The sequence below is a fragment of the Chiloscyllium plagiosum genome, unplaced genomic scaffold, assembly GCF_037043375.1.
Source record: "Chiloscyllium plagiosum isolate Xiang-an unplaced genomic scaffold, Cpla_swu_hap1 HiC_scaffold_13, whole genome shotgun sequence".
Classification (NCBI taxonomy): domain Eukaryota; kingdom Metazoa; phylum Chordata; class Chondrichthyes; order Orectolobiformes; family Hemiscylliidae; genus Chiloscyllium; species Chiloscyllium plagiosum.
The window spans coordinates 21,515,411-21,529,550 of NW_028270151.1; the positions used below are offsets into that span (position 1 = coordinate 21,515,411).

The following is a 14,140-nucleotide window of genomic DNA, read 5'->3' on the forward strand; positions in this document are numbered from 1 at the left end:
TCTTTGACTGTCTTCACTCGGAGTGTCGTGAACTGTGGAATCCGTTACCACGGAGGTTTGTGCAGGTTGTTCGTGAAGTATATTTTTGTGTATGAGAGAGACCGATTTTGAATTAATACGCGAATCAAATATTTTGGAGAAAAGACAAGAAACTGGATTTGAGGATAATAAGATCAGAAACGATCAGATCGATGGGGTGAATGACCTACTTTTGATCTAGTTTTAGAGATGGTCATAAGCAGGATTAAGGCTTCTTACAACCTGTTTCTGAATCGAAAGCTTTGACTCTCTTGGGGTTTAAAAGTTGACTTATTTTTATTTCACGAGAATTCTGTTTCCAGAAATAGCGATTCATTAATTACGAACGGCCGCATGAATGAAAATTCTTCATAAACAAGTTGAGTGCGCAGTGTCTCGGAGATGTAGACTATTTGATCAGGTCTAAGGTGGCTCATTAGCTGTGAGGCGCTGTGGGATGTCCTCGGGTCATAACAGTCCCTTTATAACTCCACTTTTTTTTCTCATTTCGTTGAATCTAGTGATAGGTTCTGTGCAAGAACGCCATGATTTTGTTTCCGATATTCCTATTGCTAGCTGTTGTGTCTACGCAGGAATCACCTGGAATGGTTTGTAAGTCTCGAGGAAAAGGTGACTTGCCTAATTTGTCTGAAGATGGCGATATTATCGTGGGCGGAATATTCGCAGCACATTTAGATGTGATTCATGATATTCCCTCATTTGCCGTCAGTCCGTCAGACACGTATTGCGAAAGGTAGGTCAAACAATCAAAACAATTATAGAATCCCTACAATGCAGAAAGAGGCATTCGACCTCTCTGAAGAGTATCCCGCAAGATCAAAACCCCACTTTCTTGCTGTAAATCCGCATTTAGCACGGGCAACCCACAGAACCTGCACATTCCTAAACAGTACGGGGCAATTTGGCGGCCAATATACCTAACCTGCACATCTTAGGACACAATAGTAAACGATAAAGAAATCCTGAATCCACGAAACCACACATCCCGAATAATTTTCTGAACTCAGTGAGTAATGATCAAATGCAGCATTTAAACAGTATTGTGTTTGTTCTAAACATGATCATGTTCTGATATCTTGATTGCATTAAGTACTTTTGCAGACTAATGACCATTCTTAGCTGTCTACGTTACTCTATGATGTCGAATTTCACTTTGATATTGCATACCACGCAAAGACAAAATGAGATCTCAAGAAGAGTTATAACAAACTTGAAAAATTTGTCCACGGATGCGGCAGATTTGCCCCAGCATTCTTTGTGTTTGTGCTTGTTTAAGGAAGTAATGCTTACTTATAGAGAGATGGAATTGTTGATGACTGGTTTTATTGTCCTTGCAATGTGAAAATGGTTATTTGGGGGGCAGAAGCGAATCTGAAACAGAAGGTACAAGGTACAAGGTATCAAAAGTACACTGAAAATAAACGACGTGGATGTTAATTAGAAATAATCTGTGTGCCGTTGGCGGTGGTATTGGAATCCGTTACGCATGGAAATAAAATTTGAACAACATTCGGCAAAGGTGTAATGATTTAGACAGAATACAAAACAGAATTTCTACAGATGTTGATGACAGAAACGTGGAGTTTTAGATTTTGCACGTTGAGCAGACTGCAACAAATTAGAAGATGGATTTTTAAAATTCCAAAACGGGCAAGTAAATGCAATGAAGCTGAACACAGAAATGTATGAGATAGCACATTTAGCTATGAAGAATAGAGAGATCACTAACTACTTTGCAAGTTCATATCTGGATAGAGAAAAAGAAAATGGTATTGAACGGCAAGTAGACGGGTCACGAAATGCTATGTCACATGTTTGGAATGTGATTACTAAAGCAAACCAAAACGAAAGGTTTCATGTCAATAGGCTTAAAACTGATTCTTGGGAGGATTCTAATAAGCCAGCATTGAACATTGGTTAGACCGCATTAACTATACCTCGAGCAATGCATTTCAGCTTCTTAGACAAGTGGGACAGTGGAGATGCTGCAGAGATGATTTGCAAGGATGATGCAAGGAAATGTTTGGAGTTATATATGGGAAGGGAACAGATCGTTTACTTTCCTCGTAGAAATGAAAGCTGAGTGTGACCTAACGGATGATTTAATGAGATTCCAGGTTTTCAAAGAGTAAATAGAGAGAGAATTTCTCATTTTATGTGGGAGTATATCACTAGAGGTGATCAATTAATCAACATTACTGATATAGACACATACGTTATGGTCAGGAGCATGGCAGTGGCATAGGCGGTTGAATGTGCTTTCAACTGCACCTTTATCTTGTATTTTTGGTGAGGCATTCGAACTTCCTCTCTCTGCTGTCAGTAATATTCGAAGGAATTCGCGAGGGTAATTTCGTGGCGGCGGTGTTGGACGGGAGTTTACTATGTTAAAAATCACACAACGGCAGGTTATAATTGAACAGGTTTATTTGGAAGTAGAAGCTTTCGGAGCGCTGTTCCTTCGTCGGGTAGAATTTGCGAGGGGCAGTAGCGGGTGGCAGATATGGCGGAGCTGCGTTCCCTTTCAGGTCATTAGAGGAAACCGTGAGTGTAAAGATTGCGCAGTTTTCCAGTCTTCCACCGGGTAGTATTAATTTCTGTGATGTTGTGTGCATTTTTAAAGTTTTAAACATTTCTAAGTCTTCTAGGGTATTGATCGTTGCTTGTAAATATTTCCAGGAGTTTGTACGCGTTTCCAGATGGCTTATGTGCCTCAGGGTAGTTGCAGGCAGTTGGACGGGTTCATTGATTCAACAAGTTAATTATAGTTCCTCATGCCTATTAATCAGAGTAAAGGGGCATGGAAGGATAGGGTTTTGGGTGGCGTGGGATAAGTCGGCTGGTGAGCGGAATGGGCGTTGATGCACAACGGGATAATGGATGTTGGAAATGCTGGGCTGTGGGTGTGAGCGGAGTTTGAGATACACAAGGGGTCCAGTGTGCCGGCTGTACACTGCGTTGAATACATGCAGAATATCAGGGAACGAGAGGCGTGAGTGGGGCGGCTTTGCCGATCGGTTGCCATGGATGCTGGCAGTAGGTTGGGGGTGCTTGGGCTGCTTTCATAGTCCCACTGGCGGAGAGCATTTTAAACATTGTAAACACGACTTGAATCAAGGTATATAGCTGGGTATGTGGCGGACAACCGACCCAACCTTTCTCACTAATTTGTTCCGTAGTAAGGCCAAGAAGGCCTTTCTGGCAAACCGTAAGTTTCAGCAGAAGTCTGATGCTCGGAATTTGTGCCTCTGTTGTGGTTATCAATTAAGGCGAGATTCTCAGCGGGGCTGCGTGATCTGGGTGAATGAGGTTTGCATAATCGAATGGTGAATATAATATGCATGTCATTCTCTTTCACATCTCACCCTGCAGTTTTGATATCGCAAGCTTCCGCCTGATACAGACAATGATATTTGCTATTGAAGAAATAAACCAGAGCAAAACGTTACTTCCGAATATCACTCTCGGGTATGAGATCTACGATGACTGCTCGATCTCCGCGATAGCGTCGGAAGCCGCGCTAGCTTTGGTGAATGGAGAACAAGAACTAATTGAGTACCCAGATTGTAAAGGTTCTTCTAATGTTGCAGCCATTATTGGTTGTGATTCATCCACATCCTCTATTGCCGCCGCAAGGACAGTTGGAACGTTTGGAATTCCGATGGTAACGTGTTTAGTAGCTTACTGCATGCTTCCAACGCCTAGGATCTTCAATTCCCCACTGTCCAAATAGAGACCATTTGAACCATGGAGTGGGCACAGCCTCTCCTAAGAGCATTCCATTCCCATCCTGGCATTTATTACGTCTACCACCTTGCCAGCGCATACCTGGACGCTATGGTGCAATTTTGCACGGTCAATCCACATAAGCTGCACATCTTTTGACTGTAGGAGGAGACGGAAGCCCCCCCCCCCCCCAAATAAATCCTCGCAGACACGTGGAGAATGTATATCCTTCACACAGTCAGTCACCCAAAGGCGAAATGGACACCCGGGCTCTGGATCGGTGAGGCAGCAATGCGAACCTGATTCTCTGCCCTGCCAAACATTTTGTCATAATTGTTTTTGCTTATTGCAGGCATTATTGAATTCAAATATTGCTATCTACAATAGCGGGATTTAAACCCAAATACCCACAATCATATGCTTTGGTTTACTTATCCAATGATATTACCATTATGCTACTCCCCCAACATACCACCCGTTTGCTCGTGAGTGTACAATTACAACATTTAGCGAAATTGTCATCATAAAAAGAAAGGTTATTTCAGACTCAGATCATCTTATAAATTCCAGTAGAATATTCAACACGTTCCTTCAGGACGATAGTTCTCATGCAACCACATGTGCTAACCAGTGCAAAATTCAGTGCGCCACGTCTTTTTTTTTAAAACTCGGCAAACGATTTACTTTGTGTGATCATTTCCATTCATAGGCATTTGTGCTTGATACTGCACTTGGTGAAATTCATAAATAAGTAAAATACATTCATATTGAAGGTAAAGGAATGAAGCTTTTCAGAATAAATTAAAAAAAAAACAATGAAAGCATATTTACATATATTTTCCCGTTTTCTTTAGATTAGTTATTTCGCCACTTGCTCTTGCCTGAGCGATAAGCAAGAATACCCGACTTTCTTTAGAACGATACCAAGCGACAAATATCAGTCCAAACTTCTCGCTGAACTCGTGAAAACCTTTGGTTGGAATTGGATTGGCGCGGTTAGAAGCAACACAGATTATGGGAACTTTGGGATGAGGACATTTATCGAAGAGGCCCAGAAAATTGGGGTTTGCATCGCGTATTCTGAATCGTTCTACAGAACCGATCCTGCTGAGAAAATCAGCAAAATAGTGCAGGTGATGAAAGAAGCGACCACAAAGGTTGTGGTTGGATTCTTGCAAAAAAGAGATATGCGAGTGTTAATTGAGGAGATTTTGCGCCAAAATGTAACGGGTATACAGTGGATTGGAACTGAAGGATGGCTTACAGGAGATACATTGTTCACTGAAGAAAGAGCAAGGGCTCGTGTTGGGGCCATTGGTCCAACGACCCGAAGGACAGAAATAGCCGGCCTCAGAGATCATCTCCTGAAAATTCATCCTACTAGGTTTCCTGACAGCACTTTTGTGAAGGAGTTTTGGGAAAATCTCTTCTCGTGCTCTTTAACCACGGGCGACACGACAGACACCCGAAGTTCTGCATTTCAAGTGCGGCCATGCACGGGAAATGAACATTTAGATGGGTTAGAAAATACCTATCTTCCAGCGATCATGGACGGAAGTTCCTACCATGTGTACAAAGCGGTCTACGCTGTCGCTCATGCACTTGACGATATGCTAAACTGTGAAGAAAACAACGGCCCTTTTATGAATAGCACTTGTGCACATATTTCAAGCTTTGAACCTTGGCAGGTAGGAAAATATTTCATTTTGTTTCATCATCTTTGAAGTTTTATTTCCGCTTGTGTCTTTTTTCAGAGCTCCATTTCAACAACAAATTTCCCCTTGGAGATTGAGAGAAAAGCATGCCAATATGTTACTCATGTATCAAAATGAGAATGAAATATACCAAATACTGCAAATTCAATCACACAAATAGGTGAAGAACAAATATAAATCCATTATTGTAATAATCAGACAGGCCTACACCTCTTCAGCAATCTCTTATCGACTGTGACGTGCTTGAGAGGTTTATTCACTGCTGTGAAGTTTGAAATAGAAAAGCTAAATTGTAGCCAATGATATGCCAATAATAACAATGTGATAAATGCTCCCAATATCGATGTCAGTCATTGTTGTTGATGTTTATTGACGAGATTCGTCTTTTCACTTTATTACAGCGCCTTAGTTCTCCGTGAATGTTTAATTTAAAACATGTTTCTCCGGCAATTCAGCACACATTGCAAATTATACTGCACTATCAGTCAAAACTCAGTTGTGGTTCGAAACTCATAGAGGCTCAAGGAGATGTATAGCAGAGAAACAGGCCCTTAGTTCCATGGTGACCAGATAACCTAATCTAATCTACTTCCATTTGCCAGCACTTGGCCGATGAAGCCCTAAACCCTTCCTGTTCATATACCGATCCAGATGTCTATTAGATGTTGCAAATGTACCAGTCTCCACCACTTCCTCTGGCAGCTCACGGCACCTCATTCCATTCAGGCACCACCCTCTGCATGGAAAAGTTGCCACAAGGTCCCTTTTAATTTTTCCCTTCTCACCCTAAATCCATTCCCTCGAATTCTGGACACCTCCGCTCCAGAGAAAAGACCTTGCTTATCCATACCCCTATCCATACCCCTCATGATTTTATCAACCTCTACAAGGTCACCCTTCAGCCTCCAACTCTCGAGGGAAAATAGCCACAGCCTGTTCAACTTCTCCCTGCAGCAACATCCTTGTAAATATTTTCTGAACCCTTTCATGTTTCACAACATCCTAACCAATGTCCTGTACAGCCGCAACATGACCTCCCAATTCCAAGACTCAGTGCACTGTCCACTAAAGGAAAGCGTACCAAACGCTCTCTTCTCTATCCTGTCTACTTGCGAAGCCCCTTTCAAGGAACGATTAACCTGCACTCAAAGGTCCACATATTCTCAATTAGAATCATTGGGACTAATAAAAAGATTTGAATGCCAGACGGATGATCCGAAACTTGCAAAAAATGGCAGGTAGTGATCTCCAAACCTTATTTATTCTTTTCCGGATGCATATTTTTATATCATTAATTTCTAAACTATCAGTGTAATTTGTTCAAATGAATTTTAATGCATGTATAAACATGGCAGGGACAATTTACATGCGTGGCTTTGCTCTCCTTTAGCTACTGCACTATCTACACTCGGTAAATTTCACTGCTAGCACTGGAGAACTCGTGTATTTTGACGAAAACGGCGATCCGGTCCCAAAGTATGACTTAATAAATTTACAAATGAACGCGGAAGGTATGCTTAAAATTGTAAAAATTGGATATTATGACGGTTCAGCGCCGGAGGGACAAGAAGTTGTCCTGAATATTGGAGATATCGTGTGGAGCTCCACTAGTAAGCAGGTATTTTACTTACGATCGTCACTGAGAAACAGTGGCAAAAAAAGTGTCGTTAGGCCGCGAAAAATTGAAAAGAAGAGTTAGACCATGGGCGTCACTGGTATTGCCGCTATGGATTGTCTTTTCTTACAGCCCTAGTTTTGCACATAACTGATTCGTTTTGCAGAACACCTGTTCCACTTTCACTTCTTCCCTTTACCCCGAAACCAAGATTTTGTTCCTCTTCTCACCACGATTATTTCTGTGCAATTCATCAGTGGCAAATGTAATTTTCAATGTCCATTTCGAAATACCTTTTTTTATTGCAATGTAGCTGAAATAAAATCTATATTTTTACAAAAAATCTTCCTGCTTTACTTCTTCTTTGAATTTGGATATTTTTGCATGCATTATTTATATTTATCTGGAAAGTTTAGAGTAAACAAAATTGGTCTCTAGACTCAAAATGTTGGCCCTGTTTTCTCTTCCGGGATGCTGCAGGACCTGCAGCAATTTATGTTTTAATTTGTTACCGCCCATTGTCAAGTCTGTTTTTTTTTCTCGGAGCGGTGAGGCGATAGACGTTTTTGAGATTATGAAAGGCCTTGATAGAATAAACGTAAAAAAGATACATGATCTTCAATCATAAGTTTCCTCAATTTACCCCGAGAATTTCAGACTGGAGGCCTGTGACCAGTGGAGTGCCACAAGGATTGGTGCTGGGTCCACTTCTTTTCGTCATTTATATAAATGATTTGGATGTGAACATAAGAGGTATAGTTAGTAAGTTTGGAGATGACACCAAAATTGGAGATGTAGTGGAGAGCGAAGAAGGTTACCTCAGATTACAACAGGATCTTGACCAGATGGGCCAATGGCCTGAGAAGTGGCAGATAGAGTTTAATTCAGATAACTGCGAGGTGCTACATTTTGGGAAAGCAAACCTTGGCAGGGCCTATACACTTAAAGGTAATGTGCTAGGGAGTGTTGCTGAACAAAGAGGCCTTGGAGTGCAGGTTCATAGCTCCTTGAAAGTGGAATCAGAGGTAGATAGGTTAGTGAAGAAGGCGTTTGGCATGCTTTCCTTTATTGGTCAGAGTATTGAGTAAAGGAGTTGGGAGGTTATGTTGCGTCTATACAGGACATTGGTTCGGCCACTGTTGGAATATTGCGTGCAATTCTGGTCTCCTTCCTATCAGAAAGATGTTGTGAAACCTGAAAGGGTTCAGAAATGATTTACAAGGATGTTGCCAGGGTTGGAGGATTTCAGCTATAAAGAGATGCTGAACAGGCTGGGGCTGTTTTCCCTGGTGCGTTGGAGGCTGAGAAGTGACCTCATAGACGTTTACAAAATCATGCTGTGCATGGATAGGGTAAATAGAGAAAATCTATTCCCTGGAGTGGGGGAGTCCAGAACTAGAGGGCATAGGTTTAGGGTGAGAGGAGCAAGATATAAAAGAGACCGAAGAGGAAACATTTTCACACAGAGGGTGGTATGTATATGGAATGAGCTGCCACAGGAAGTGGTGGAGGCTGGTATAATTGCAACATTTAAAAGGAATTTGGATGGGTAAATGAATAGGAAGAGTTTGGAGGAATTTAGGCTGGGTGCTGGCAGATGGGACTAGATTGGGTTGGAATATCAGGTTGGCATGAACGAGTTGGACCGAAGAGTCTGTTTCCATGCTGTACATCTCTATGACTCTATACATATAACCTCCAAAATGCTCTTGAATGGAATGATGTTAATGGATTTACGAGACCTACGGAAATCGCCACGAGAGAAAATAATTAACACTTACGGCGCTGATGATGAATATAGAGTGTTGGATCAAGCTTTTGTGGAGAGTAGATACTGTGTAATTCATGTCAGTAATGTCACATGTATGCAATTTGTGTTGTTATCTCTTCCTGGCAACAATCCGATGCAAATGGAGGAGGACTGCTGGAGGATCATTTCAGCTGCAGCCAGGGTTCATTCAGGGAACCATGCAAAGCATTGGGAACTAACAGATGATAATTTGCATTGTCAGTTTAATATATTAAAAGCCTTTCCGAACGACAAAATACTAGCTTTTTCATGTCTTTAACGCTATGGTTCCATTGTATGGATAACATAGGTATTATTTCATTTGTTTTAGATACCACGTGCTGTTTGCTCAGAGTCTTGTGCTCCGGGAACAAGGAAAGTCAGCAGGAAAGGTCAACCAATATGTTGTTTTGACTGTGCAGAGTGCGCCGATGGTGAGATTAGCAACACCACAGGTATATGCAAACATGGGACCAAATGCGATGTTCTGTGGTCAATATCATCTTCGTTTTCAAAACTTGATTCTTTCAATTCTTTCAGATTCCAGTGACTGCATCAAGTGTCCTTTGGAATACTGGTCGAATCAGCAAAAGGATCGATGTGTTCCCAAAAAGATTGAATTTCTTTCATTTCAAGAGGTTCTCGGCTATGTCTTAGTGGCACTTGCTTCAGTGGGGGCGTGTCTTGCACTGGCGACAGTTGCTGTATTCCTCCGGTATCGGGAAACTCCTATCGTTCGAGCAAACAATTCGGAGCTGAGTTTCCTCCTTCTCTTTGCCCTAACGCTTTGCTTCCTGTGCTCACTTACCTTCATTGGGAAACCGACCGGATGGTCCTGCATGTTGCGGCGGACTGCGTTTGGAATTGTATTTGTTCTCTGTATTTCCTGTATTTTGGGGAAAACCGTTCTCGTTGTGATCGCTTTTAAAGCAACTCTTCCCAACAACAACTTGATGAACTGGTTTGGACCCATGCAGCAACGGCTAAGTGTGTTCGTCCTTACATTTCTTCAAGGTCTAATTTGCACAATCTGGCTCATTGTATCACCTCCTTATCCACTGAAAAACGCGACCTATTATAGAGATATCATTATTTTGGAATGTGACGTGGGCTCTTTAAAAGCCTTTTATTTTGTATCCAGCTATATTGGTCTTCTATCCACTGTATGCTTCCTGTTAGCTTTTCTTGCCCGGAAACTTCCAGATAATTTCAATGACGCGAAGTATATAACTTTCAGTATGCTGATCTTCTGTGCTGTTTGGATCACTTTTATTCCGGCTTATGTCAGCTCTCCTGGAAAGTACACGGTGGCTGTCGAAGTGTTTGCTATTTGGGCGTCAAGCTTTGGGTTGCTTGTCTGCATTTTTGCTCCAAAATGTTATATTATCTTACTGAAACCGGAGAATAACACAAAGAAAAACATGATGGGCAAATGGTCCTCACTGTAGTTCTAAACTTCCTTTATTTCATGCCCGCGAAATGCTCCGTCTGGAGATTTTCGTTCCAATATTAATATTCATTCTTGATTAAACAATTTGCATCTTCTTTCGATACATTCGTGTTTTATGTTCTAACAAATAAAAATCAAAATTTTTCTGATTTTGTATCAACTTTCTTGTTATTCTTGAAGAGTATTTTATAGTCCATATTGGAACATTTGTTCGTCTGGATTTGAATTCCAAGCACAGCTTTTTCATTAAATACAAACCGAAATAACTGCAGGTGCTGGACATCAGAAACCAAAATAGAATTGCAGCAACAACTCAGCAGGTCAAGTGGACAGAAATCAGAGTTAACATGTAAGATTCATTGACGTTTCCTCTAAATTGTGCTGATCCGAATTGTTATCTTTGATATCCCTACACAGATGGTGCAATACCTGCTGTATTTTGCCCGGATTTTTTGTTTTTGTTGAACTTGCATAAAGTTGTTCCTTCAATCTATTCCTTTTTAGCTTATTCCTGTTCTTTAGCTCTTTGGCTGGACTAATGTTCTTCTCATTCTGTTCATTTGCGATTTGCAGACGCGCATTCCCCATGTGCAACCGAGTTGTTATTCCAGAATAAAACAAAGAACTGCAGAAGGCGCAGATCTGAAACAGAAACAGAGAAACTGAGCAGGACTGGCAATCTCTCTGGGAAGCAAATAGCGTGAAAGTTTAAACTTCATCAGAACTAATAGTAGCTAGGAACAGTTGGGATTTATGCCGAAGTCGAAATGGGGGAGAGGTGGATGGATCAGTAAGTAAAGAGATAATGGATGACAGGCCAGGATAGAAGAAAAGCTGAATAAGAAATCAAAAGAACTCAGCTTGAGAAAATAGGTGATATGCACTGAATGCACACATAGTATATGATAATGGCCTGGAAGTGGGTGAGAATAGGTGATAGTGCTAAAATCAAGGCATTTCAGAGCATGACTCGCCGTAAAGGGGGTAGAAATGATGGAAAGATGTAATCACGGTCATTAGTCATTGAACTTGATGTCGAGACCTGAAGGCTGTGGTGTCTTCAAGCAGAAAATGCAAGCTTACTTTGAGGATCTCTTGAACGCTGCAGTGGATGTATGAGAGAGACGTTGGCGTGGAACACCTTAGTATGTTGGAGTAGTTGTCTCATTCTCCCAGTTTCTCCATTGCACGCATTCTGATAATGCTATCTTCAACAACTGTACCTCATTCATGTTCACTCATTCCTTCAATCGAGAATTCCTGTCACCAAGGTCGACAGGGTCTTGAGTCGTGTTCGGCCCATCACCTAGACCTTGGCCCTCATTCCTTTCCTTCTGTTTACCTCCTCTCTAATCACCATCCAAGGCCCGAGACAAAACTACCAGGTTATTCGTATGTACTTCAGTTAATCTAGACTACCATAGTTGCTGTTCACATTGTGATCTTCCACAGTGAGGAATCATGCCACAGACTGGGTGACTGATCTGCAGAGCACCTCTGCTCTAGCCATAACAATAACTCTGCCAGTGCAACAAAACGTGTAACCATGCAAACACACTGTTGCAGGGATGCTGCAATATTCCAACGTGCTTGACTGCAACCTTTGAAGAACAACATCTCATTTTTGGTTTGCGAGTACCCCTACAGTCTCTATGACTTAACATTGGATTCAATAACTTTAGAACCTGATTAAATCCTTCCATGTTCATTACCCAACCCACATCTTGTCCTGTTATGACATGGGCTGCTTTCAGCAGAGTCGTCCATTCCCTGCTACTTCTGACCCATTATCACGTTATGTGTGTTGCACTGTTGTTAGCGCGGATGAAATGATAGCAGTCTGAGCCCAGAGTGCGGTTCAACAATCGGTAACGTTTATTACTGCAGTAACGCTGGCGGAGGTCAACCGAGGTCCGAATCTCGGCTGCTCTGCTGTTCCCGCGCGCAGCTTCACATCATATACTTTTAGTTGTCAGGGTGTGTGGGATTTGAGGATGAATGGGACGATAGTTCCCCATCATCACTGGAGTAGGTGCGAATAGGCTGTTTCCTGCCGTCCCAGGAGAGTTGCAGGGCACGCACAATAGGGTGCCAATTGGTTTATGTAAAACGGGTCCGGGTATTATCTGCTTGTCTCTCTCTGTGAGGGCAGGGGCTAGCACCACCCCCCCCCCTTTGTTCCCTTGGGGTGTTGGTGTGTATTGGCCTGTCCGTACCTGTCTGGTGGATGCCTGTCCTTTGTGTCAGAATGGCTCCCTTTCGATGGGTTTCAGTCAGTCTCTTGATGTGATTAGGAGATGGGTTTCCATATTTAATTAATTCCGGAGTTTTGGCCCATGAGTCATGGGTAATGTTGGTCTAGTGTGGACTCTATCTGTCCTCTGACTCCTATCTCCCAGTCACGTGGGCAGACCGGCAGCTGCTGAGTTTTTGTGGGTTTTAAAGCTGCGACTGCTGTTTAAAACACAAAAATGAATTCTTATCGTTTCCTGATGTAGACATAGTCCCGTGGCAAATGCGGGGCGGCTCTGATGCCTGCTTGCAGTCCCCCCTTTCGGCAAGGGGTTGGACACGTCCACATCCCAGATGCCGATATTTTAAAAGTCGGCTCCTCGCCCGGTACATTCCGCCGGCCGTCATGCTGCAGTCATGGGGCCTTTGGATAGTCCCGGGAGAAGGTCACATTAACTCGAGCTCTGTGGGCTCATCGCCCGCCAGGAGTCGATGGCGTGGAGCATGGTCTTCCTGGCCTTCCGTTTTTTGTGCTGGCGGCATGAATGACACGCCACCAGGAGCCAGGCCAGAGCCAGCAGTAATTGTATGCCTACAATGGTGTGCGAGATGATTCGGATCCAGGGATGGATGTTCACGTTCAGGCCCCAATCCCACACCCTCTGCGCCCACCCCTGGGACTGCAGAGCTGTGTCTGTGTCCTCCTCTAGGTCCTTTACATGCGACGGCAACTGGTGATACAACTTCACTGAGTGTCCTACCCGGGTCCTAAGCTCCCGTAAGACCTCAGCCAAATGTGGGATGGGGGCTTGTTCAGGCTCCTGATATTTCCTGAGGGTGTCCCTGAATTTATCAGTAACTTGTATGGACTCTGGGTTCCATCGTCGGACCTCTGAGATGTGAGCTTTCTGGCGTGACTGGGCGCCTGGGGATGAAGCAGAACTCGTGCTGGGGAATCGGGCACTGCAGTCCATTATACCAAAATGAGGTTTCAAGAGTGGAGACACAGTATTGTCCCCCCCCCCCCCCCCCCCCCACCATATCCTGCCCGAGTGAAGTGGGGTCCCGTGGGTTCGATTTCAAGGGTGCAGCCCTGTGTCCGGTTGAACCCGCAGTCCGCTGTTTCACTCCTTCGTAAGGGGTGAGGGCAGATGGTAATCGCCCCTCGCTGCTTGCAGCCTGTAAGCAGCACCCCGTACACAGTGCCGTTTCGAGATATGGCTGTGTGGTGAGCTAGTCGATATTTGAGGGAAACTTTTTCCCGTATGACTCCGATTTTCTCAATGTGAAACAGGGGAAACGGCCCCGACTCTGGGGTGACCACGGGGATCAGGAGGACAATCCCGACTCCTGTCGCCTCATTGACCTCACAGTCGGGAACCACTGGGTATACTCTGGTCATACCCTTCAGAGTCCGGCTGTCGAGCAGCCCGGAGCGTCCCACGAGTGAGGCCAGTTTGGCACTGTCGATCCAGTCGGGCACCTCCCCCCTTTGGACCTGGTCAAGATTATGCCAGATCTGGGCTACCATCCACAGGCCATATGCATGGCACAGCTGCCCCTCGTTGATATGG

At 43.4% G+C, this 14,140-nt stretch overlaps 1 protein-coding gene across 1 annotated transcript; it reads left to right on the plus strand.

Annotated features, from left to right (window-relative positions):
- The first annotated feature begins 623 nt into the window (after positions 1-623).
- On the plus strand, positions 624-10,332 carry LOC122556344 (extracellular calcium-sensing receptor-like). The gene is made up of 6 exons (XM_043702976.2): positions 624-772; positions 3,412-3,703; positions 4,620-5,453; positions 6,871-7,098; positions 9,216-9,339; positions 9,425-10,332. The coding sequence occupies exons 1-6, from the start codon at positions 624-626 to the stop codon at positions 10,330-10,332; spliced, it is 2,535 nt and encodes an 844-aa protein (XP_043558911.2).
- Positions 10,333-14,140: the final 3,808 nt, after the last annotated feature.